The 26,380-nt window shown below is 38.6% G+C and overlaps 1 protein-coding gene across 2 annotated transcripts in view; it reads left to right on the top strand.

Annotated features, from left to right (window-relative positions):
- The window catches only part of LOC104600396 (secretory carrier-associated membrane protein 4), a 31,969-nt gene extending 5,800 nt beyond the window's left edge, over window positions 1-26,169 (top strand). Inside the window, exons 2-12 of one of the 2 annotated variants that reach the window (XM_010263319.3) lie at window positions 5,255-5,365; window positions 5,462-5,524; window positions 5,673-5,706; window positions 5,807-5,929; window positions 7,006-7,068; window positions 7,175-7,268; window positions 7,854-7,899; window positions 8,027-8,094; window positions 18,802-18,850; window positions 21,270-21,335; window positions 25,865-26,169. In XM_010263319.3, the coding sequence (XP_010261621.1) occupies window positions 5,255-5,365; window positions 5,462-5,524; window positions 5,673-5,706; window positions 5,807-5,929; window positions 7,006-7,068; window positions 7,175-7,268; window positions 7,854-7,899; window positions 8,027-8,094; window positions 18,802-18,850; window positions 21,270-21,335; window positions 25,865-25,897 (750 nt within the window). In that variant the 3' untranslated portion in view covers window positions 25,898-26,169. The remainder of the gene's footprint in view (window positions 1-5,254; window positions 5,366-5,461; window positions 5,525-5,672; window positions 5,707-5,806; window positions 5,930-7,005; window positions 7,069-7,174; window positions 7,269-7,853; window positions 7,900-8,026; window positions 8,095-18,801; window positions 18,851-21,269; window positions 21,336-25,864) is intronic. The other variant, XM_088895399.1, reaches the window with a different exon arrangement.
- The last annotated feature ends 211 nt before the right edge of the window (window positions 26,170-26,380 follow it).

The following is a 26,380-nucleotide window of genomic DNA, read 5'->3' as shown; positions in this document are numbered from 1 at the left end:
TGGATTGGTTGGACAGCATTGAAAATTATTTTGATTGGAAAGAAATGGATGAAGAAAGAAAAGTGAAACTTGTAACAGCAAAGATGCGTGGGACAACCTTGGATTGGTGGAAAAATTACCAAAGGGGTAGAGGAAGGAAGGGGAAAAGAAAGGTTAATTCCTGGGGAAGAATGAAAGAGAAGCTGAAATCCCACTTCTTACCACCAGATTATGAGCAAATTCTTTACCAAAGGGTGCAAAATTTAAGGCAACGGGAAAATAGTATAAATGAGTACACAAAAAAGTTTAGTAGATTAACTCTATGACAGAAACTGAACAGCAAAAAGTTAGTAGATATATCAATAGTGTGGGGTTACCAATACAGGATCAAGTCAGCTTATATTGCCCATATAAAGTAAAGGATGCATATCAGCTAGCTTTGAAAGTTGAAGCTCAATTGAGTTGGAGCTTGGGGTGAAAACTAAGTGCTGTCCAAGGTACATCTTCTTCAGTAGGCCGAAGTGTTGGGGTTGGTAAGGGTCGTGTGGTCAACCAAACACGACTTACAATCCAAGGGACTCCAAATGTAACCAAGAGCAATCAAGGGCAGCCTACTGTTAGATGTTTTAGGTGTATGGAGTTGGGACATCGTTCCAATGAATGTCCTAAGAAAAGAATTGAATGGCAAACACATTTGGTGATGAAGTCATTGATGAACAACAAGATGATATAGGCCATGTTGAGGATGGAAAAGCGGCTGAAGCTACTGAAGCTAATGCTTTAGAGGAAGAAAACTTGGATGGGGACATTGAGGGTAAAGCTCTAGTGATGTGGCACTCCATGGTTGCACCTAAAGAATCACTACCAGGGGATTGGTTGAGAAAGAATATCTTTGGAACACGTTTTACAACTGGTGGAGAGTTGTGTAACCTGATTATTGGCAGTGGAAGTAGTGAGAATCTTGTTTCTCAAGAGATGGTGGATAAATTACAGCTCAAAACTATTCACCACCCCAACCATATCGTATTTTATGGTTCAACAAAGGGAATGAGGTAAGAGTTTTTTCTAAATGCTTAGTTAATTTCTCTATTGGTAATACATTTGAAGAATCAGTATGGTGTGATGTTGTCCCAATGGATGCATGCCATATTCTTTTGGGACGCCCATGGAAATATGACCGTAAGACTATTCACCATGAGGACAAGAACACATACAATATTATGAAAAACAACAAGAAGATAACTCTTAAACCAATGCAACTTGATTCATTTTCAAAGAGGGAAACCAAGCCAACCACTACTCCGTTCACCTCAAACAAATTGGCTCAAGAAGAAGGAAATTTGGATGTTGTTTACGTGCTGGTTGCAAAAGAAGCTAGCAAAGAAACACCTATTCTAGAGATGGTGAAGAAGCTACTTCATGAGTATGTTGATGTGATGCCTAAGGAATTACCAAATGGCCTTCCTCCCCTAAGAGATGTACAACATCATATAGATTTAGTGCCAGGAGCAGCATTGCCTAACTTACCCCACTATAGAATGAGTCCTAAGGAGCATGAGAAGCTCCAAAGACAAGTAACAAAGTTGTTGAAGAAGGGGCTGATCTGTGAGAGCTTAAGCCCATGTGCTGTACCAGCTTTGCTCACACCAAAGAAAGATGGTAGTTGGCGTATGTGTGTTGACAATCGTGCCATTAACAAGATTACTGCTAAATGCAGGTTTCTCATATCTCGCCTTGATGACATGTTAGACACATTGGCTGGCTCACAAGTTTTTTCAAAGATAGATTTGAAGAGTGGGTACCATCAAATTTGTATCCGAGAGGGGGATGAGTGGAAGACTGTATTCAAGACTAAGGAAGGTCTATATGAATGGTTGGTTATGCCATTTGGGTTGTCTAAGACCATTAATGGGGAAGTTTGTGGTAGTTTATTTTAATGACATACTCATCCACAACAAAGATCATGACTATCACTTAGAACACTTGAGAGCAGTTCTACAAGTTTTGAGACAAAATTAGCTATATATAAATTTGAAAAAGTGTAATTTTATTATAGATATGTTGGTGCTTTTGGGGTATGCTGTTTCAGCCAAGGGGATTGAAGTGGACCAAGAAAAGGTTCAAGCTATTCAAGAGTGGCCAACACCAAGAACCTTAACTGGAATTCGTAGTTTCCATGGGCTAGCAACATTTTATCGCCGATTTATAAAGAATTTCAACACTATTGTGGCATCCACTATTGAATGCTTGAAAGGAGGTGAGTTTACTAACTTCACACCTGATTTTAACAAGCTCTTTGATGTTGAATGTGATGCATCCCATGTTGGGATTGGAGCTGTCCTTAGTCAAGAAGGCCGTTCAGTTGCTTACTTTAGTGAGAAACTCAATAATGCCAGAAGGAGGTATTCCATCTATGATGTTGAGTTTATGCCATTGTATAGGCCTTGAAGTTTTGGAGGCATTACCTTATCCAACGGGAGTTTGTGTTGTATTCAGACCATGAAGCATTGAAACACCTTAACTCCCAACAGAAGATAAAGGGAAGACATGCTAAATGGGTTGATTTTCTACAAGTATACAACTTTGTTTTGAAGCATTAGGCTGGGCAACAAAACCAGGTAGCCGATGCACTTAGTTGGAGAGTTCACTTGGTGACCACAATGTCTACTAATGTTGTGGGATTCAACTCCATCAAAGACCAATACCAAGATGACCCTTATTTTGGTCCTGTTTGTATAAGCTATGCAGCAGGTGACAAGGACATTCGAGCCAAGTTTGTGTGGAACGATGGTTACTTATTCATGGCCAATAGATTATGTATTCCACCGGGATTTTTGAGGGCATTACTCATTGCTGATTTGCATCGTAAGGGACATTTTGGTCACAAGAAGACACTTGAAATGGTCTCCAAAAGGTACTTTTGGCTAAGGCTACAAAAGGATGTGTTTTACTATGTTGATAGATGTCACAAGTGCCAAACATGTAAAGGGCAACATCAAAGTACAGGTTTGTATCTTCCCTTACCCATACCAGAAGCACTATGGACTGATATTACTATGGATTTTGTGTTGGGGTTGTCAAGAACAACTAGGGGTAATGACTCTATTTTTGTTGTGGTTGATTGCTTCTCTAAAATGGCCCACTTCATTGGTTGCTAAAAGACTTTTGATGTTTCTCATGTAGCTAGCTTATTTTTCAAAGAAGTTGTTCGGTTGTGTGGATTGCCAAGATCTATCACATCAGATCGTGACACAAGATTCCTTAGCCACTTCTAGAGAACTTTATGGAAGCGTATGGGTACAACCATACAATATAGTAGTACATTTCACCCACAAACAGATGGACAAATTGAAGTGGTTAACCGAAGCTTAGGCAACTTGTTGAGGAGCCTTATTGGAGATTACTTAAAGCAATGAGGCCTTATCCTACCACAAGCTAAGTTTTCCTTCAATGATTTAGTTAATAGATCTACAGGGGAGACTCCTTTTGAGGTTGTGTAAGGTCGGTCACCTAAAGGTATTGTTGATCTAGCTCCTATAATAGGGTTGCGGTGAGTGAGTGAGTGATGATGTCGAAGCTTTAGCTTAATCCATTCGAGCGATTCAAGAGAATGTGTGATGGAAGCCGAAAGAAAGCATTCAAAGGTATAAAGAAGCTAAGGATAAGCATTGTTGGATGAAAGAGTTTCATGAGGGTGATCTAGTCATGGTTTATTTGTGGCCTGAGAGGTTTCCCGTTAGGACTTACCATAAGTTGAAGCAGAAAAAGATTGGTCCATGTGACAGTTTGGTGACAATGCATATGAAATTGAGCTACTAGTTGATTTTTCCATTTCACCCATTTTTAATGTAGCGGGCCTTTGATTACCATGAGGATCTAAAACCAGCAACAAAGGTTGGGCAAAGACAAGCACAAAGGGTCAGTAGTTCTAATGAGTTTGAACAAGTAGAGGGTGTAGAAGATGTTCGAGTCACCAACACTCGAAATGGGGCCTATTTTAGGTTCTTGGTCAAGTGGAAAGGGAATCCATCAATTGAGGACTCTTTGATTAGTGAAGGGAGTTTATGAGGCTAGATGGAGAAATGTGCAAGGCTGCTAAAATTGTTGCTCGCAAGGGGTTGAGCTCTTTTTAACCTGGTGGGAATGATGAGGCAAAAAACGAAGAAAAAAAAAGAATGAAAAAAATGTGAATGTATTTTGTTTTGCATATTTTTTTGTAGTAGGATCCCAAATTTCTGTTTTTGGGTAGCTTTGTTGACAGTTTGGGACCAGGGGTATTCTCGTCATTTTATAAGTCAGATTATGGCAATCTAGTCAGGGGCAGTTGGGTGCATATCTGTTGGGTTTTGGTCTCTTGGGTCTTTTTGTAACAAAAAATATCTTTTGGGGGTTCATTTGAAGTTAGTTTTGTTCTCAAGGAGTTGCTTGTGAGAGGGAAACATTCTAGGGGCTCATGTGTAAATATTTTAACTGGCTTGTCCAGCAAGCCAGTGGGTCATATAAAAGAGATGGGGGCTGTTTCTATAGGGGGTCTTTTTGGTTCTTTCTCTCTTGTTTGAGCTGTAGCTCAGCCTCATCTAGGGTTTTCAAGTATTGGGAGCTTGGGTTTTGAGGAGTCGATCCATTTTGGCACCTTCCAATCCCTCCATCGCTGCGCCTCTGCGTGGGAGGCCAGCTTGCTACCATTGTTACTATAGTAGAACTGTTCCAGGAGGAGTTTTACTTCAGGTTCAGATTTGAAATCCCTAAAAATCCAACTTGTTTGTTGTTTCAGCTTGGTATTTCTTGTGCTTATTGCTGTATACTTGAAGTGTTGCATGTAATTTGTTTTTCTGTCCACATCATAGGTGTAGGCGGGATTCGATCCCAAGTCTCTGCTACGACCAGCAGGAGACCTTACCAACCAGCTGGTTGGCACCTTGCGCAGAAAGAGTTATTCTTTTATGGAAGAAAGAGTTAGCTTTTCCAATAGGCAGAAAGAGTTATTCTCTGAAAATGAGTTACCTTTTGAAAAATTAGAAAACAGGATACTTACTTTTAGGGCTGCATACGTACATAAGGACCTATCAGTTGGTGTTGCAAGCATGCAATGCACCATGGTGTGGCATCCGAAATTTCTATCTTGGCTTTCGAGCTGGTAAACCAATCTATTGCATTGCTTCTCAGTCCATTTTATACTCTTACATGTTTCAATTGTGCCTCATGGATAATGGGCTTCTGTATTATCTATTGATTTTTATTGCTCTTCTTGATGCCACTTTATGATCCCTTACAGAAAGGTGCTGCACCTGCTTCAAAGTCACGCCTTACTTCACTGATACCTGAATCCTTGGGTTTTGGCCACAAACATGATGCAACAGTGGACATACCACTAGATACAACAAATGTAAGAACATCAACTGTAGATAATTAGTTAATTATATCTTCAAGTTACTCCTGGGAGAGCTAAGTTGTTTACAAGAAGGTAGTTTGATATTAACAGGATATCAAGAAAAGACAGAAAGAGATTGCAGCCTGGGAAGCAGATTTGAAAAGGAGGGAACAGGTTATCCTTGGCAAGCTAATCTTTTAAATGATTGTTTGCAACTATACAGTTCTTTTAATAGAAATCACTCAAAATATGCTTTCTTTAGGATATATTTTTTTTCAATTTTTATTCTGGTTCTCTTAACAATCTTACTTGTCTATATTAGGACATAAAACGGAGAGAAGATGCTGTTGCCAGAGGTAGGATTTCAAGTTACACCCTAAGATGCTGTTATACACACGTACTTGCTTGATATTGCTGTTAGTAGTTAATGCATGCCTTTTGGTTTTATCAACACAGCTGGCGTTCCTACAGATGATAGAAACTGGCCCCCGTTCTTTCCTATTATTCATCATGACATAGCAAATGAAATACCAATTCATGCTCAAAGATTGCAGTATCTGGCTTTTGCAAGTTGGTTAGGTATGTAATTTAAATTTGTTCCATCTTCTCATTGTTGAGGAAGTTATCTTTATTTCTGGAAACCTTTGGTTTGAAGTATTCACCCATCACCCTCTACACTTATCAAAGGACCCTGATTATTTTTGGGTGAGTTTTGTTCTTGGAGACTTGCAATGCCTACTTGTTCCATACCTTGGTTCCTACTGGCACTAGAGGTTGTAATTTTTGCTTTAAGTAGCCACTTTAGTTTTCCTTCAGCCAAGTTAGAGCCCTTTTTCTCCAACCCAATGAACTGGAATATAAAGCCATAGCTGTGAAGCATTGACAAGGCGTGTTGTAATTTTTGCTTTAAGTAGCCATTTTAGTTTTCCTTCAGCCAAGTTAGACCTCCTTTTTCTCCAACCCAATGAACTGGAATATAAAGCCGTAGCTGTGAAGCATTGACAAGGCGCTCATGGAGGGTTGCCTTGCTTAAGCACTTAGCTATTTGTACATGGTGCTATAAACTATTTTTGGTATTCTATTTTTGAGATCATAATAATAAAATAGACATTATAAACTAAATTAATAATTTTGTGGGTTTTTGTACCAGTTTCTTTTTATTGTTTTCTTATTTGTTAGGAATTAGTTGACACACATGTTGGTGTCTGCTTTCTTGAACCCTTTGAAGACTTCAAAACCTAACTGATAGGCAAGGTTCAAAGTATCAATACACCCGATACGCATGAACATGTGTATCAGGCGAGTTATTTTTTTTTTAAATCTTTTAGCTTCATATTTTATAGGGGCTTATAATATTGTTATTTAACATTAAATGAACACCATTTTTTTTTTCAAAAAGCCTTAAGATAGGTGTTTCAGTGACCTGTCAGAACGATACAATACGCCCAATGGATAACACCATAGGACAAAATAACTGCATGCTGTAACATGCTATCTGTTTTTTTTTTTTTTAATTTTGTTTCATGTTGACAAGTGATGCATCATTCATCTGAGTTTTTTAGGCAAAGGAGATCAAATATCTCGGGCTCATTTTCAGCCTCTGTAATATTTCTTCCATTTTTTGGGAGAAGTAATTGCTAATGGTTTTGTTGCAGGTATAGTTCTTTGTCTTGTATTCAATGTTCTTGCAATTGTTGTCTGTTGGATTAAAGGCGGAGGTAAGTTCTTGTACTTGACAACTTGCACTTATTACATTTCAGATAGAACTATTTGTTAAACTCTGTTCAATTTGAAGTTTCTGAGATTAGGGTTTGCAATCTGCAGGTGTCAAAATCTTTTTCCTTGCAACAATCTATGCTCTGCTTGGATGTCCTCTTTCATATGTCCTGTGGTACAGGCCTCTATATCGTGCAATGAGGTAATTTTCCAATTAATCACACCCATATTTTCTGGATCCTTTTCTTATCAATGCCAGTTGATGTTATATACATCTACAGAGCTAGTAAACTGTAAACCGTCACTTCTTGATAACCCATAGGTCCAGTACATTTTATTTTTAGGAGTTCCTTATAAGCTATTTTGATTTACCCATATACAGCAAGGAGATGGCTGGATACAGTATTGGATATGGAATTTGCACTAAAAATTCAAGTATCCGATATGATACAGCACCCTTGTAAGGTATCTGGGTATCATAGATTATCAGTAAGTTAGAACTTCTCTGGTTGGTTGATCCCAAATTGTCAGAAGTCAGAACCTTCTAGTTTCAGAAGATGATGAGAATCTTGTGGGGCCAGTTCTTTCATATGATAATACAGAATGGATGAGAAATCATATAATGTCATAGGGTTGGTTTTAACTTCTAGTAATTAATACAAAGAATATTCTATATGTACGGAGAAATGGGAGACTCATCTGTATGACATATTGACATTTTCTGCGGTATGATATGGCTGGAATGAATCTAAGTTGTTCATGATCGCTATTTGTTTCTGATTTACAGGACAGATAGCGCCCTGAAGTTTAGTTGGTTTTTCCTATTCTATTTGGTGAGTTTTACATGTTCAACAACTAACTTAATACTTCTCTTCTACATGTTTATATATACATAATACATCCAATTAATCATTTCCTTTCTAACAAGTTTTTTATGCTTATGTTGTGGGCATGGTGCAGCTCCATATTGGTTTTTGTATATTTGCTGCAATAGCCCCTCCAATTGTCTTCCATGGAAAATCATTAACGTAAGCTTTGTTAACATTCTTATCTCCTTTTCCTTTCTTCAACTTAAAGGAAATTAAATATGGAGGTGGTCAATCCCCACAACCTTCTAGTCTAGAATTGTCAATTTAAATATGCAACTGTTAGATATCAAGTGAAAAAAAGGAAGATATTCTTGCAAAAATTTCCCATTGTGAATAAATGATTAATGTGAAATGGCAAACATCTACTTGTGTATTTATAATAGTTACTTTTGTTGCGAGAAGCCATACACCTCTTACTTTATGGTTTTTCTCATAATTGATTTCTCTTCTCTTATTCTCTCAATTTCTCTTCTTATCTGATGAAGCTCATGCAGCTTTAGATTAGTGAACTGCATGGAAAAGTGAAGGTGCTGGTTGATTTGTTGTAAGTTGCTTAGTTTTAGATGATTTTTGGAGAATAAATAGAAGACTGATTGCTGCCCAAGGAGTAGTCTTGGACTTTTCTTCCCAAAAGTGAGGGATTTTTTTGGAGACTTGTTAGTCTTGATTGAAATGGCTATTAGGTATATTTGGAATTACTTTGCAAGTATATATATATAGTGGGTGGTTTTGACTTTGTTGATTTTTGGGGCCCCTGGAGAGAGTGCATAGGTAATCTTGTTTCTACTAGTAGAGGTTTCTCTCCTAGGGTGCAGTCCAGATTGAACTTATAATTTGATTTCCTATCTTTTTTTTTTGTTTTTTTTGTTATGATTTTGAAGGCTTTATGCTTTTTGTTTGTTATGGATCCTATTGGAAATGATTTTAAAGTAGGCATTAAGTGAGGGATGGCTACAAGCATGATTGTCAAGGCATCTGGGGTGCCTAGTCCTTCAGGCATTAAGAATTTATAAAATAAAAAAAACTAACACTTGGCTAGTTCCTTAGTTTTATATATACCATTCAGCATAAAGAATAGCGATTCTGTTTATTAAGAACATTAAATTACCTCTCAAAACATCATATCTGAAAGATAAAAAGTCTTAAATATGTTAGTTTCTTTATTTTGAAAGCCATTTTACATATACTACATTCAATATTTTCAAAAGATACCAATATAATATGTGTTAATAGAGCAATTTCATATCATATAGCAACTAAAGAAGGCTATGATTTTATATATAAGAAAATTTTAAGATAGAAGGTAAAAAAGAAAAGGAACAAGGGTAGAGAGAATAGAGAAAAAACAAAAAATAAGCAACCTTTTTGCTATTCTTTATTTCCTTACCTCTTCTGATAAACCTTTGATCTTTTAAATTTCAATAGTCAAACTTCAAACAAAGTGTAAATAATATCTATATCTATCTATCTATCTATCTATCTAGGTGCACACCTCCTCATGCACAGGGCTGCACTTTATATATATATATAATAGAATGTATTAACACATACATATTAGTAAGATTTAGCACTATGAATGATATTCATTTCTGTTGTCTAGGTGGGTGCCTTATTGCTACAAGTCAAGGTGTTTAGATGAAGTGTCCAACCAAGGGTGCCTAGTCACCTAGGTGGTGCCCTGACAACTATGGTTTCAAGTAGTGTTGGAGAGAATCCCAATATTATAGATAACCATTGTGAAACTCAATGATACAAAATACTTGGAGTGAGTGTAGTCTTTACAGATGCCCATTGGTGGAAGAGGTAAACTTGGTTATCTAACTAGCATAGTGAATGAGTCAGATCCTATAAATCCCACACATGTTGGCTGAGTTTAGGAGAACTACATGGTCATGACCTGGTTATGTAGTTCCATGCTTCCTCATATTAGCAGAAACTATTTGTGGATGAAATCAGCAAAAGAGATTTGGGTATTATGTTTGACTTAATTGGTTTTAATCAAGGAACTCGAAATAAAGGACTTTCATAAAATTTTATTTTTTTGATAAGATAATTTGGTTCTTCATAGGCACATTGAAGTTACTAGGTCTAAACATGGCATTTTTATATCATAGAGAAAATATGTACTTGATTTAGACATAGAAAATGGAAGTTAAACTGGTAGGACATATTGATTGATTAGAACCACAAGTTGAGTGCCACAGATGGAAAGCCTATGAAGGATAGAGGGGTGTATCAGAGATTGGTTAATAGATTCTTGTGTTTGTGCATGACTTGTGGTTAACATAGTCAGTCAATACATGTACCAAGTAGTATTCATCAAGGTGCTATTAGAAAGGATTTTGGCCTACCTGAAGAAACATATCGGAAAAGGTATATTATATTGCCAATCATGGTCATATGAAAATAGAATATTTTATAGGTGTAGATTGGGCTAGTTCCATTTATGATCGGCCTTCTACTTTAAGCTATTCCACTTTAGTAGGTGGTAACTCGGTTTATTAGAAGAGTAAAAAGCAGTTTGTTTTAGTTAGCTCTAGTGCAAAAGCATAATCAAGGATGGCATATGGTGTGTCTGAGGTTTTGTGGGTTGATTCTTTATTTGGAGAGCTGGGGATGGCTTATGGGAAGCCATTGGTGCTATACTGTGATAATTAAGCTTCCAACAGTATTGCACAGATGTATCAACATTAGTGCAACAGAACACTTTTGACTTCTTTCCATGGGAGGCTTCGTGGAGAAAGTTGAGGGAGGTTTCGTGGAGAAAGTAAGATGGAGGTCAGCTTTGAGGATAGAGGCCAAAGAGTTTCTCTTTGAAGAGATACGGATCAAAGGAAGAATGGGTTTGAAAGTAAGAGAACAGAAGAGAGCCACGATCCTTGTGGAAGGCTCAGAAATGATTGAGTGGGTGAAAGAGTTTGTCTCTGATGCAGCTGCTAAAGGGAAGCAGAAATATTGGAAAGAAAATTTCTCAGGATCGGGTAGGAGGTATGTGCTGGAGAACAAGAAGAATGCAAAAGGTGCATTTATTTCTTTAACTGAATATTTCTCTAAAGGAAGGAAACAAATGATTTGTCTTCCTCAAGGGAAGAATGATCAAGGGTGGAGAAGGATTGCTGGGACACTAACAAATTTTCTAAATAGAAGGAGAATGGAGAATAAAGAGAATATGAAAGTTGATGAGAGGGGACAACGACCAAAAATCAGAAGCCAGTTTTTGTGTAAAAAAGAGGATACAAACAAAAAGTTTGTTGCCGTGGCAAATAGTAGGAGGGACCCTTCATTGGTAGCAGAGGGGACAAAAGGAAAATGGGATAGAATGCTAGTGGTTGAAGCTGGAGGGGTGGTGACAGACTGGTGGAAAGTTGCAGAAATGTTGAAGAGCAAGATGGAGCTAAGAAGCACCTTTATTATGACCCCGTTCGATCCTGCTAAGGCAGTGTTGGACCCTCTTGAAAACCAGGTAAATGTTAGAGCCCCGAGTATCCAAGATGATCTGGGAACCTTCTCGGTTTTTAAATGGTCGTTTTCATCAAATTCAAAAGTGTTCTCAGTGGAAGATAATGTAATTGTTTGAGTGCTTGGGTTGCCATTCCATCTTTGGAATAAAAAAACAGCAAACTCAATTACTTTGTTGTGTGGAGCTCGCCTTGATGGTGTTTTTTGGGGAGACCTGCGAAGTGCAGCCATTCTACTAGGTGGTGTAAAACCAGAAGATATACCAAGGAAGGTGAATGTAGCTGTGGAGGGTTTGTTCTTCCCAGTGTGGTTACTGTCCTCCATTGAAGCTACCCTGTGGAGAGAAGCAAGGCAGGAGGAAGACGAAGTGGTGGAGGAGCTGCAGCTACGTGGCGGTCTGAAAGTGGCTGTAAAAAAGAAACAAGGAGTTTTCACAAGAATGGAAGCACAACCTTTAGGCAGGCCAAAAGACTGAGATCAGGAAACCATTAGAAGTGTTAGACGTGTTACACAAGGCAACGGTGGGAAAACCAAAGTTTCTTTTGCTTAAGCAGTTGCTTGTGGACCTAAGCAATTTACTCCAGTGGAGAGAATTGGTCCGAGTGCAATACGGGAGGAGGGAGGTGATTCATCGGGTCAAGCAGAGGTATTGGTAGCCTCAGGAATATGCATGGGGGTCCAACCAGCAAGCCCATCTCTAAATTGTAATTTTGGGCCCAGTAGGCCTGAAAAGTTAAGTGGGCTATGCTTAAAAGACCCAAGAGTGAGGGGGGTGCGTGACAACTTAAAGGAGCACGTGACAAGGTTGGCTCCTCAGGTAGACAGTAAAATCTGTATACCATCGTCTTCCTCAAGCCCTTTCTCCCGTTTGAACAGTTCAGCGAAAGTCTCCAGCTTGTTACAATGGAGACCCTCGAAGAAGATGCCGCATAAGGAACAGGAACGCCGTAACCCCAAGAGTGTGAAGAGAGTGAGGTTTTTGACTCTGATTTGGAAAGATTGACAGACGATGAAGAACTTTCTGATTCCGATTCAGATTTGGAAGAAACCATTAGCTTGGGAAGTATCGACCTCCAAAATCCAAGAGATATACTGGAAGAGGGTAGCCTAAACACTGAACTGTTATTCCTAGAGTAGGAGACGGATTCGCAAGATTCTGGTAATATCAAAACGCAAAGAAGAGTGAGCCTTAGCAGTGGAGAACAAATCTTTCCCAAACTGGGTATGCTATACAAAAGACAGGTGGAGTTGGGAACACTTAAAGAGGGAAGGCAGAGTGCATCCCGACCAATAAACGAGGCCATTCCATATGTGCAGTCTAGTCAGGACATCGGGCCAGAGAGACAGGAATCAGACTTGGAGCCTTACCTAAGGGTTCATGCAGAGGGAAAGAGAAGTGAAGTTTCTATGATTGTAGAGGGTGAGGAAGTATTGGTTGTACCTAGTCCGCCTCCACGGCTGAGTCCGGAAAAGGGGAAGGGCCTAGTCCTAACCCAAAGAATTGATACCCAACAGCCGGTCCACATGCAGCCATCTATGCTAATTCCAGGTAAGCCTGTCCATTTGGTTTTAGATACTAACTTGGGTTCTCTGCTTGTAACAGATGTCCTGGAATCCCAACCAGACCAACCAACTAGTAGCAGGGAAGTGGCGTTTGATAATGGTGGAATCCAATCAGAGAAGGGAGTTGGGTTGTTAGAAGGGAAACAAGAGGAGTTAGAATGGATTTGGGAGCAGATTTGTGCCCTGCTGGAGGAATATAAACAGGAGGAGGAAATGATAGAGGTGGCTCCAAAAAACCCTGAATCAGAGGCAAGAACCAATAGATTGGGGCAGAAATTAGGAAATAAAGGGCAGAATAGGAAGTCAGTGGGAAATAAGGGTAGGAAAAAGAAGAAAAAGTCTGAAGTAGAGAGACTAATAATGGACATTGAAGGGGATATCGAGTTCAGTGGCAGAGGGGAAAGAAAGAAGGGTTCTAAATGAAGGAACACTATATCGGAGGGCTAAATTCTTGAAAGGTAATGAAGATAATAAGTTGGAATGTAAGGGGTTTGGGTAGTGCCAGAAAAAAGGAGATCGATTAAAGAGCTACTTAGGAGAGAAAGACCTGATATTGTGACGTTGCAGGAGACAAAATTAGTTGAACTGGATAGAAGGTGGGTCAGGGAGATCTGGAAAATAAGAGGGGTAAGATGGTGCTCAGCTCCGTCGTGGGGAGCCTCAGGGGGAATAATAACTTTGTGGAGGGAGGACTTCGTAGAACCAGTAGAGGAGCTAATAGGAAACTTCACTGTATCCCTAAGATTCAGAATGGTGGAAGATGGATTTATTTGGGTGCTAACAAATGTGTATGGTCCAAATAATCACAGAGAGAGGAATGAGTTATGGGAGGAGCTTCATGGAATTCAAGGTTTGTGGGAAGGTCCTTGGTGTTTGGGGGGGATTTTAATGCAATAAGATTCACAAATGAGTCAAATAATCCTAGGCAGGCCAATTCAACTAGTATGAGGAAGTTGAATGACTTCATAAATTCCTGTAAGTTATGGGAGCTTCCTTTACTACAGGCTACCTACACTTGGTCCAACTTCCAAGAAAACCCAACCTACTCAAAGCTTGATAGATTCCTATTTAATGAGGGTTGGGAGAGCCATTGGAGAGGTTTGGTGGCTAAGGCCCTACCTAGGATAACCTCTGATCACTATTTTATAGAAGTAGGACAAGAACCTCTTGGTGATGGACCTAGACCATTCAGGTTTGAAAATATGTGGCTGACACACCCAGACTTCTTGCCTAAGGTTAAGGAATGGTGGAGTGAAGAGATGAGAGAAGTGAAATGGGATGGGGTTAGATTCCACAAAAAATTAAAAAGGTTGAGAGGCAAAATAAAAAAATGGAATTAGGATCAGTTTGGAAGAGTGGAGGAGGTAAAAGCTAGATTATTGGTTCAGATTGAGGAGTTAGATGCAAAAGAATCCCAAGGGATGATGGATGAGCAAGACAGAGAAATGAGGAGGAAACTGAAAAAGGAGTTAGAGGAGACTTTGTTGAGGGAGTAGATCTCTTGGAGACAAAAATCCATACATAAGTGGATCAAGGAAGGGGATGGGAATACCAAATTCTTTCATGCTTTGGCTAATGGGAGGAGGAAAAATTTGATACTAAAGCTTGAGGTTGATGGTGTGGGGATAACTTCTCAAGAGGAGATTGCCAGTAGGATTGTGGATCACTTCAAATCCATCTTTCAAAGACCCTTAGAGAATCAGTTAATAGTAGGGGAGGAGAATTGGCCCACTTTGAACCAAACAGATGAGGATGGCTGGAGTGAATGATTGAGGAAGAGGGAATTAAACAAGCTGTTTTTTCTATGGATAGGGCTAAGGCACCGGGTCCTGACGGATTTACAATGGCATTTTATCAGGACTGTTTGGACATAGTCAAAGAAGACCTAATTGGAGTATTTAGAGAATTTGAGGATAAACATTTTGTGAGTCCTGGAATCAATGCCACCTTTATAGCCTTAATTCTCAAAAAGAATGATGCCAGACACCCCAAAGATTTTCGACCAATTAGCCTAGTGACGAGCATCTATAAGATTCTGGCAAAAGTGCTCTCTAGGAGGATCAAAGCAGTTCTCCCCTCTCTCGTTAGCCAAGCACAAGGAGCCTTTATACAGGATAGACAAATTACATATCAGATCCTTATTGCAAATGAGAGTGTGGAAGAGATAAGGAGATCGAGCAGGAAAGGATTTGTTTGCAAACTGGACTTGGAGAAAGCCTATGACTTAGTGGATTGGAGTTTCCTGTTGGAGATGTCAAGAAGACGTGGATTTGGGGATAAATGGTGTAATTGGAAAAGAGGATGCTTAAACTCTTGTCGTTATTCAGTGTTGGTGAATGGGGTGGTTAAGGACTTTTTTCCAGCCAATAGAGGTTTAAGACAAGGGGATCCCCTTTCCTCTTTACACTTGTTGTTGATGTCTTTAGTAGGATGATCTCCAAAGCAGTTGAGGAGGGCCAAATAAAGGGATGGAGAATAGGGAGCAGAGGCATTCCAGTAACTCACCTTCAGTTTGCTGATGATATTGTTATTTTCTGTGAAGGGAATGAGTTGAGCAAAGTGGAGAACCTTAAGATTTTAATAAGTACTGTTGAGAGGGTCTCCAGCTTGAAGGTAAATTTTGATAAAAGTTGTGTGGCTGGAGTAAACTTGGAGAATAGGGAGATTGAATCCATTGCAGAATGCTTAGGTTGCAATATTTCTTCTTGGCCTTTGACATACTTAGGGCTACCCTTAGGAGCCAACCCTAAAGAAAGTAGTTTCTGGGCCCCTATTGTGGAGAAATTTGATAAGTGCTTGGTGGCTTGGAAAAAGAATTACATTTCAATAGGGGGTAGGCTGACTTTAATTAAGGCTACACTTGCCAACCTTCCAACCTACTTCCTTTCAATGTTCAGGATTCCTTCAAGGGAGGCTAAGAAACTGGAGAAGAGAATGAGGGACTTTCTATGGGAACCAGGAGAGGTGAAAAAGGATCACTTGATCAGATGGGAGATAGTTAACAAACCAAAGGAAGAAGGGGGTTTAGGGATAGGGAACTTAGTGCTAAGGAATGTAGCCCTTCTAGGGAAGTGGCTATGGAAATGGCCCTGAGAGAGGGAGATTATGGCATGAGGTGGTGGCAAGCATTCATGGTTGTGTAGGAAATGATTGGGATTCCAGGATATCTCGCCGAGCTACCCTTACTACACCTTGGAAGGCTATACATGGTATTCTCCCTCGCTTCCTCAGATTCATCAGGTATGATGCTTGTTCTGGTAATGCTATTCTGTTATGGGAGGATATTTGGGTGGGTACTCAACCCCTCAAAGATTGTTTCCCCTCGCTCTATTCCCTTTCCATTCACAAACATGAGCCAATTGCAACTTTTCTCCCGAGCCCGTTAAACCCCTTATCATTAAACTGGGACTTTGGGTTTCGTAGAGGGTTAAGGGATGGTGAGTCGAGTTGTATTATTGAGCTAATTCATTTACTAGAATCTGTTTGCTTGGACCCCACTTCTTCTGATCAAAGGGTTTGGACTCCTCTTCCAAAAGGTACTTTTACTTGCTCTTCTTTTCTAAAATCCCTCAGTTCTAACCCCATCTCCCAAGGATTCTTTGTCAAAGAAGTCTGGGCGCGACCTATTCCCCCAAAAATTGTTGTATTCTGCCGAGAAGTCTTCTATGGGAAAATCAATACTTTGGAAAACTTACAGAAAAAGAGACCCTCGCTTTGTCTTTCCCCAAATTGGTGTTCCTTGTGTAAGGCCGAGAATGAGGACTGTTTCCATTTGCTGATCTCCTGTTCCTTTGCTACAGCTATATGGAGGTGGAGCCTTTGTTTATTTGGAGGTAGGTGGTCTATGCCTTCTGATTTAAGCTTGTTATTCAACCCATCTGTCTTTGTTTGGCACACTAGAAGAGGTAAGGTCATGTGGAAATGTGTCGGGGCATCCACTCTGTGGACTCTTTGGGAGGAAAGAAATGCAAGAATTTTCTTAGAGAAGGAAAGAGGGTTAGATGAAATGAAGGATTGTATCCTAACAAGAGCAATCCATTGGCTGAAAACTGTGGATATCTTTGATGGCTTCTCCTTTGATGACTTCTCCTTTGATGACTTGTGGAGGAATTGGCTAGTAATAGCTAACACTTCAACAAAGAAGGATAGAATTCTGTCAGAATGGGTTCCGCCTTTGGAAGGTGTCATCAAGCTGAACTTTGATGGAAGCAGCCAAGGCAACCCCGGGCCTTCAGGTATAGGGGGTATCTTGAGAAATAAGGACAGCAACATAATTTCCCTATTCTTAGGACCGGTGGGAGTGGGGATTCCACAAGGGCAGAAATCCTTGCTGCAGTACAAGGAATTCAGATCGCCAATCAGCTTGGGGTGGAGCATCTCCTAGTTGAAGGGGACTCTCAGGTGGTAACAAGGTGGCTCCTAAACTTGGATACCACCATTTGGGGCTACAAAGATCTCATAAAAAAAGTAAAGTGGTTAACCAACAATATGAGGGTTGAGGTAAAATGGGTTAGTAGGTCTGCTAATTCTTTGGCTGATGCTTTAGCCAAACAGGGGGTTTCTAGGGAAGATCTTTTTTGTGCTTCTTTGTAAGTTGTTATTAGTTTGGAAATCTGTACTTAACTAGCCCGGAGAGGTTGCAACTCGTGCCTTGGGGACTTTGTACTATTGTCTATTGCTGATTAATAAAATTATTTCAATTATCAAAAAAAAAAACAGTATTGCACACAATCCAATACAACACGATAGAACTAAAGTACTAAACATGTTGAGGTGGAGAGGCACCATTCATGAAAGGGTGTTTTCTGATAAAATTTGTTTGCTTTCTGTCACTTCTAAAATAAATCTAGCTGATTTTTTCATGAAAGTAGTAGTAAAGTCTAACCTAGAGGCAGATTTATGAAAGGTGGGTGTGATTGATTTGCTCATCTTGAGGGGGAGAAGTGAGAGGTGTATTTTTTTCTTGGTTTATTTTCTATTCTTATTTTTCTTCCCATTGTCCTTTTCTGCTTCTTTGAGCTAGATGGCTGGGGGTCTTATTTTCATTTTGCGTGCAATTTGATTGATGAAAAAATTTTAGTGCAATTATTTATAAAAAAAGTGCAAATTGGTGATCAATATAAATAAAAGAGAGGGGGTGCACACCTCTTCTATCTCTACTTCTCTGTCTCCTTTCTTTTTTCATTCCTAAGTACTTAAAATTAGATTTAATCAAATAAATCTAGATTCAAGAAAACACGTGGTTTTACTGTCATAGCTTGGGGAAATTGATGACAAGTGACCAAAATGTTGTTTCCAGTTGGCCTGCCATATTTGTTGTTAATTTCTATATAACCGTGTATGAACTCATCAAAGCTTGGTGGGTTAGGATGTACCTGAACTCATCGACAAAAGTATCGTGTGCAATAATGTAAAACCTTTCCCCCTTTTTCTGGATAACTATGCAAAACCTTTGTCCTTGGAGCATTTAGGAGGAAAATGATGACATTTTTGGAGATGAGAGTGTTGCTTCTTCCAAGAAATAGCCATCGTATGCTCATTATGGTATTTTGTGATGCTTGGTAAAGAAAAGAAGGCCATTTCTTTTGTGATGATTTTAATTGTATTGTTATTGGCATCTATTCTCCTATATAATAATTTTGCTGTAGATGAACATATTGATGATTCTGTGAGCAACCTCCTCCCCCCCCTCAAAAAAAAAAAAGAAAAAAGCAAATTTCTTCTGTCCTTGTGCAGGTGGCTAAGGTTGTAGGTTGTTCTTATGCTATATTATCTGTTTATCATTTGTACAACAGAACGTTTAATTCATGTGAAACTGAAGTAAGATTTTCTTATCTATCTTAGGGGTATCCTTGCTGCAATTGATGTCTTCTCAGACCATGTATTTGTGGGGGTGAGTTCTTTAATGCTTAAACATCTTTTCATCCTCCAAACATGTATATATGATTTTCAGTTAAAATGCATCTCGTTTCAACTTTCAACTGAAAATTTTACAATCCAAATTCTCAACTTTTTTGTTATATTTCCTGATTTTTTTGATAACTATTGACTAATGGAATATCACTAATATTTCATTGGATTTTGTAATTCTTGAAATTCCTTTGATAGATATTGAGGGTTACTTCATTGTTCATATCACTTCGATGAATTTCATTTCATCTTGTTACTGATAAAAAGTATATACTGAGATAACTTCAAATGGGAAACTTTGTTGGAGATATCAGCATTCAGTAAATGTTTTAAGATTACAGACTATGAAGGAAAATATCAGTACTAAAAGTATGCTTCTTTTTTATTCACTATCTAGCACTGGAAAACATGTTCGGCACAATTGATTCATTTGAAGCCATGTACCTATGGATTTTTTTTTTTTTTTGATGAATCATGTACCTATGGATTTTGTAGCATAGAAATTACCTAAATGGTTTTGGTGTGTTTCTGAACTATAGTTGAATTTGTAGTAAAGACTAAGTTGGTGCTTCTCATAATCTTTATACTAGTTGAGTCTTACTACCAAGTTGACTAAAATTTTAGGATGGTTGGATGTGAGGCCAATTAAAATATCAGCATTATATACTGAAAATATGGGCTTAACCCTGGAGAGAGAAGTATGTTCTGTTTCATATTTATACCTTTATGGAAATGTGGGCCAGGAGAAACCAGTAAAGACATGAACAATAAGCAAAAGGAGAAATAATTACATTAGTTTTTATTTGGAAAGCTATTAATTCTATTATTCAATCTTTTCTGAGTTCATCAAATGTGATCCTTTGAGTTTGTCCAAAGTCAACTTTTGGGATGACATGTGGCAGGGTGATGCTTCTTTGGCCTCTTGTTTCCCTGATTTATAGGTTTTGTTGCAGTTTAAAGTTTCCTCTTTCTTTTTACATGATTGGCCACTTATGGTTTTCCTTTGCAATTTTTAGTTTTGTGGGTTAAAGGATCATGAAATGCAACAGCTTTCTGAATTATTGGATTGAATTTGGGTGTTTTTCTCTCCTATGGGTGAGGATAGGGTTGGTCTGCTGACCCTCATGGTTGTATATCCTTTGCTTCTATCAAATTCGTATTTTCCTGTACAAACTGTTTGGTTAGGGCTGTTAGCCCCTACTCCAAAATTAAGCGTTCTGAGAGAAGATTCCTTCAAACTATATCTTTACAAAAAAGAGGGCTAATAATTTCACATGCTTTGTGGTATTCCAGCTGATATCCTGACCCATTTTGTTATATTTTTTCCTTGAACTAAATGAGGGAAAATCATGTGGAGGTGTACTGGAGCAGATACTGTTTGGATGCCGTAGTTTTTCAACCGAAGAAGAATTAGCTAAAATGTTGTTGTACATAATACCACTGAAAAGGACTTGGGTGGAAGTAGTAATAAATTATTTAAGAGTCTATAGTTAAATGATGGATATGGCACTGGACAGAATAGAACGTTGAAACAGGATTGTGTAGCCAGTTCTATATAGTTGGAACTGAGCTTATAATGATGATGAGGATGATACATCTGAGGGTTTCATATCTTGTCCTATACTCCTATATAGAGAAGTGTTCACCAAATATTCAGTGGATGATGCAATGGAAGCATGGATTCAAATCTCTAAATATTCTATTGAAATACACATTCAAGTGGAAGTATGGTTTCCTCAGGGAGAAATTAAGTTAAACTTTGATGGTTTCTCTTTTGGAAACCCATGGATTTCAGATACTGCTGGTGTTAGAAATTAAAATGGAGTTATGTCTATTCAGATATGACTGGATTTGAGACTGCCATTAGATTGGCTATTGCTAGGATTGAGGTTATTGTATTCTTAGGAATTTCAAAAATTGAAAAATGGAAGGGGGTTCTCAAGTTTCTATTAGTTGAAGAAATAGTAAAGAAGGATTGTGGTAGATGCCACACTTTTTTTAGACACAACCTTTCTTCTAGGTTTAACATCTCATTTGTGATAAAGAGATCTGCTAGTATGTTGGCTGGCTTAGCCAGGTCGGGTATTCAAAGAGAAGTGTTATGTTGGGGGAGGGGGCATCCATTCCTTGGGCATTGCAATTGAGAATTGTGAAAAGAAAATGCAAGTGGTTGTGTTTAATGGAGGTGTTTTGTATTCTTATGTAAAGACTGGGGGGATGTCCTATGTTGTTTGTCATTCTATACTTTTACTTGAACTTCATGATTGTCTATATACTCTTTATCATTAATAAGGAGCTTGAATTACCCATTAAAAAGAAACGCCATGGTGATATCTTTTTTCTGATCATGGAGGTTGTTACATGGAAGATTAGCATACAGTTGATGTTTTTCTTTCTTGCAGATATTCTACTTGATTGGCTTTGGGTTCTTCTGTTTAGAGTCTCTTCTAAGCTTGTGGGTACTTCAGGTCAGTTCTATAAAGCATTGCTATTTTTGTTACTTATATTCTTTAATTTCTAACACCTTTGATCTTTTCTTTTCAATCAGTCAAATTATATATTTTCTAAATGGCCTTTCTGGAGGGTTATGCTCATTAATTGCATAACTTTGTTTTGACTTCTTGATCTTGTTTTTTCACGTGTTTTTAGAGGTTCCTGCTACTTTTATAGTACTGTGTTGTCAAGTTTTCAGTATGAAATGAGCAGGATCTGGTGTATTTGGTCATATGTTTGTGATGCTGGTTTCACTCTATGCTGCATTTATTGTTAATTTCATACACATGGAAATTAGCTTTCCTCTTTTAGTTGTGAAAAGTTTGCCTTGGTTGTTTTGTTTTGAGGTAGTTGATGGCATTGGGTATACTTTTAACTGATACCTGTAGCTACAGGATATTGTGAGGATATTCTTGATCTTAGAACTTAAGGTTATTGTGGTGAGGGTGGGAGTGAATTATTGATCAAAAAGGGTGCGAGTGGGTAGGGCTGTCAATGGACTCCAAAAGTTCGGTACCTGATTTGATTCTGAATCTGATTATCCCAGATTTGGATGTTAGAAGTTGCATCTGGTTAATAATCAGTTTGGATGTGGATTTAACCCCATCCGATCCAATTAAAATCTGAGTCTGATAAAAAATTTATTATTTTATATATTTGTAGTATAATTATGTCTATATATACAATATACAATTATATAGAGTTTACAACTAATAAATTTAATGTTTAATATTTAGACATTTTTATACATGTATAAGTTAAAAATAATTAGTTTCTAAGAACTAATTTTTATCTAATATACAATTTTATATATTTGATGCAGTTTTTGAATGCCAAACAGGTGATCTACCTTTCCTATATTTAGGACTTCCGGTAGGATCCAGAACTAATGAAGCAGGGATTTGGAGGCCAGTGATTGAACGAGTAGAGAAAAGGCTAGAGAGATGAAAAGGCAAATACCTATCTCTAGGGGGCAGAATCACACTGGTGAGAAGTGTTCTCTCAAGTCTGCCGACTTATTATCCATCTCTTCTGAAGGTTCCAGCCTAGGTGGGGGAAAAAATTGAAATGATTCAGAGGGACTTTATGTGGGAAGGAGTTGGTGGTGCAAGGAAGTCTCATTTGGTGAAATGGGATAAGGTGTGTAGGCCAAAAAAGCATGGTGGCTTGGGTACTTAGAAGAGTTAAAACTTTCAATAAGGCCTTGCTGAGAAAGTGGCTGTGGAGGTTTGGGTTGGAAAAGGAGAGGGAGTCCCTATGGAGAAGGGTTGTAGCAGGAAAATATGGGCTGGTGAGGTTTGGGTGGGAGTCAAGGGAGGTTTCCAACTCTTACGGAGTGAGTGTTTGGAAGGGGATCATGTTGTTCAATCAAGAGTTTAAAGATGTAGTCAGATTTAAGGTGGGAGATGGGGCAAGAATTAGATTCTGGGAAGATGAGTGGTGTGAAGTAGGGAAGCTGTGCGAAGTGTGCCCGGAACTTTATAGGCTGTCTGAACACTAGATTAGAATTGATCAATGCTTTGAAGTGTGCAGAGAAAAGATTGTATGGTGTCCCAAATTCAGAAGACCCTTGCTAGACCAGGAAATAGAAGAATGTGTTCAGTTGTTGAACTTGCTTCAGAAAGTGGAGGTATCCACTTCCTTGAGGGATGGTTTGTGGTGGAAGGAGTGCAAGAATGGGGTTTTCTCAGTGAAATCTTTCTATCTAGCTATGTTAGAGGACCGGCGGGGATCAGATTACAAGGGTGGAATCTGGGGGAACCCCATTCCACCTAGAGTGGAAGCTTTTGCTTGGCTGGTTGCCATGGACAACATCTTAACATCTGATCATCTGAAGAGCAGAGGGTTTCATATGGCAAACTTTTGTGTCATGTGTAGTGCAGATGAAGAATCTGTTCTGCACTTATTTTCCACCTGCAAGACTGCAAGAATAATTTGGAGTTATTACACTTCTTTATTTGGGAAAAGTGCGATTCAGCCAAGATCAGCAGCAGAAAGTTTTCTCCACCTGGCCAAGAATTGGGGGAGGTAGGAAAGCAGGGATAGTTTGGAGCTGCATCCCATTTGCTGTGTGCTGGACACTATGGAACGAAAGGAACAGAAGGATCTTTGAAGACAAACTCAAGAACACAGAAGTTCTGGTGGCTCTGGTTGGGAAGTTAATTGCAGATTGGGTTTGGGTGTTACCAGACTTTGATCAAGTAAACAGACCAGATTTGGGGGAAAATTTCTGGAGTTTGCTTGAGATTCAATGATGTATCTGTACCAATCGTAGTGTTGGGCTGTACCTAGTGCAGTTTTGTTCTGTTTTGTTAGTTTGGTGCCATCTTGTCACCTACTACATGTAACTGATCTTTTTCTTTTAATAAAATTTCTATTTTATTCTTCAAAAAAAACTTTTTAATTTTTTTGTTATTTTAAACACAATAAGTCGAATGTGGATTATATCTGAATCTGATCCGAGTTTGACATATCAGATTTCGAATTGGATTCAGATCCAATGGTTCTATAATTGGATTGGATGCGGATTTAGGTGAGTGTGATCCTTTTACAGCCTTAGCCTTAGAAGTGCAACTGTAGTAGTTCCCCAGGAAGAGTCGGACTCAGAGAGGTCCTCACAGGACAAGTTAGGTCATTCAGCTGAATGAGAATGATGAAAATAGACCCTTATTTTCATTGTTTGAAAGAGCCTGAGAAACATTGTAGGCATAGATTTTTACCTTTTTTGTGCAAAAATGACTGATTTGCCAATGGTAACTTTGTGCACAAAATGGCAAAGGTTATACCTATTATCATCAAAAAAAAAAAAAAAATGAAAAAGAGCCAAAGGTGAGTCCACCCCTCACAAGACCCAAGCTAGCTAGGGCCAACATTGGGTAATGGCCTTTTTTTAGATCATGATCCTTTTCTCTTTCTTTCTTTCTTCCTTCCTTCTAAATGAGTGATGGTCAAGAGGGAGGTTTTCTTCCTAAAGGATGTGTGAGATAGGTTTAGTAAGTGACAGGTTGTGATAGGTTGTGATAAGCAGTTCCTTGTTGCTTGTGAATTAGCTTATTAGTTATGGAAGAGATGGTTGGGAATTTATTATTAATGGAAATGAGTCTGAGGATGCTATTGCACGTTATAGACAGAAATATCAGGGCTTTACCTTCTATCTCCCACTAAAACCAAGAAAAACAATTTACTAGATGTGCTATGAAATTTCTTATAGAGATTAATGTATCGTTTGGCATACTTTCAGGTAATTGATTTTGATGAAATTTATTTATTTATGATAGTTTAAAGAGATGAATTTCATTCAAAAAATAAAATAGAATTATGAACACAGCAGCCTTAGCTGACCAGCAAACACATTATGAATTCTATGACCTTATTACAACAAAGACCCTTGACATTAAGCAACCCTAAATGAATTCAGATCTTGAAGCTCCTGCCTCCTGATTGGCTAATCTATCTGCAACTTCATTTGCACTTGGAACCTAATTGGATGAGTAGTCCAGTTGTCTTCCCAAGGACAGGACCTCACAGATCAAGAATCTGAATGCCCAGGGAGCTTCTTTTTCAGTATTTATCCAAGAAATGACAACTAAACATCCCCTTCAATCACCAAATCACCCAACCTGCTCTCAGCTGCAAGATGAATGTCTTTTAACACTGCTAGCAGTTCAACCCTTAGAGATACCCATTTCCACTGAACCCAAGTTAGCATAATATTTCCTTCTTCGTTCCTCACTAAACCACCAATTCCAGAGGCACCTCAATTACCCACATTGCATCCATCAAAATTTAACTTTAACAAGCTTGTTCTTGGTGGATTCCATTGTACCATCCTCTTTCTTACTGTTAGAAGTTACCACCATAAGTTCCACCCCCTCAATATGTCGCATGCTGGGATCCCTCCCTTTAAATTCTTAGTTACCATCACCCAGTGAGCAGCTTTCACCTGAATTAGCTCTATCAAAATTTCAGGTTGTTGTTCCTTGTCTTTGAATAATCTCTTTTTTTTTTTTTTATTCATCAAAAAATAATCTCTTTTTTTTTTTTTTTTTTTTTTTTTCTATTTGATGGGGGAACTACATCCACTGACTTGATCAGATGATCCATCTGGCACCTTTAGAGAGCTTGTTAAATTTAAATTTTGGAACCACAAAATGACAGCAGATGATGATGCACGAGTCATAGTCTACATAGGCTTTGCAAATCAACTTTACACTTTTACAGAATGCTTGGAAAATAACACACTTCGAGCACAAATCAATAGTACATGCACACACCGTTTTGCTTGAATACTCGTACAAAAAGATAGTTTAGATCATGTCTGAAAGTCTATTTTATGTTGGGCCAAAACCTAACAATATTAAAACACTATTTCCACATGAGGTTATGGAAAGCCAGATATGTAGTGCATATTTGTACTTTTAATGAACTATGTGACAGCCAATGCCTTCTCTTTTCCTCACTAGCTTTTAGTTGTTAAGGAACATTTTTTCCCTGGTTTGTACAGAAAGTTTACATGTACTTCAGAGGGCACAAGTGAAACCTGATGCTGCGATCCACGAACACATGAAAGTTTCAGTGTTGCTGCTGCTGCTACTGCTTGTGGTTTCCTGGCATGTTTTTTTCCCCTTGTTTGTTTTTTGGTTCTTTGATGAACATGGATATTGGCAAATGGTGCACGAGTGGCATGTTTTAATGGGTAGGCTATATTTTTTGTGGGTCATTTGTTCTTTTAAGCATCCATCTATGTATAAGAACTTGTTTCTCTTATGGGTTTATCTTGTACAATTCATTTACTAAGCATTTAGCGCACAGGGTAAGCTCATTGTAGGGATACTGCAATTCAAATGTGTGTCCACTTTCCACTGCCATTCTCCCTACCCCAAAGACCAAACACATTGCGATTGGATGGATGATCTCGAGCTGGCCGATGGTTTCACAGTGAGCTTAATGATCATCATCCGGATGGAACTGGGTTTAAGGTCAGAGGAATTGGGTGGTTCTAACTTCTAATCTCCACTTG

The sequence above is a fragment of the Nelumbo nucifera genome, chromosome 1 (assembly GCF_055504915.1).
Source record: "Nelumbo nucifera cultivar China Antique chromosome 1, China Antique-T2T, whole genome shotgun sequence".
Classification (NCBI taxonomy): Eukaryota; Viridiplantae; Streptophyta; class Magnoliopsida; order Proteales; family Nelumbonaceae; genus Nelumbo; species Nelumbo nucifera.
The sequence above is the reverse complement of the archived record's forward strand: the minus strand, read 5'-3'. Positions and strand labels throughout refer to the sequence as shown.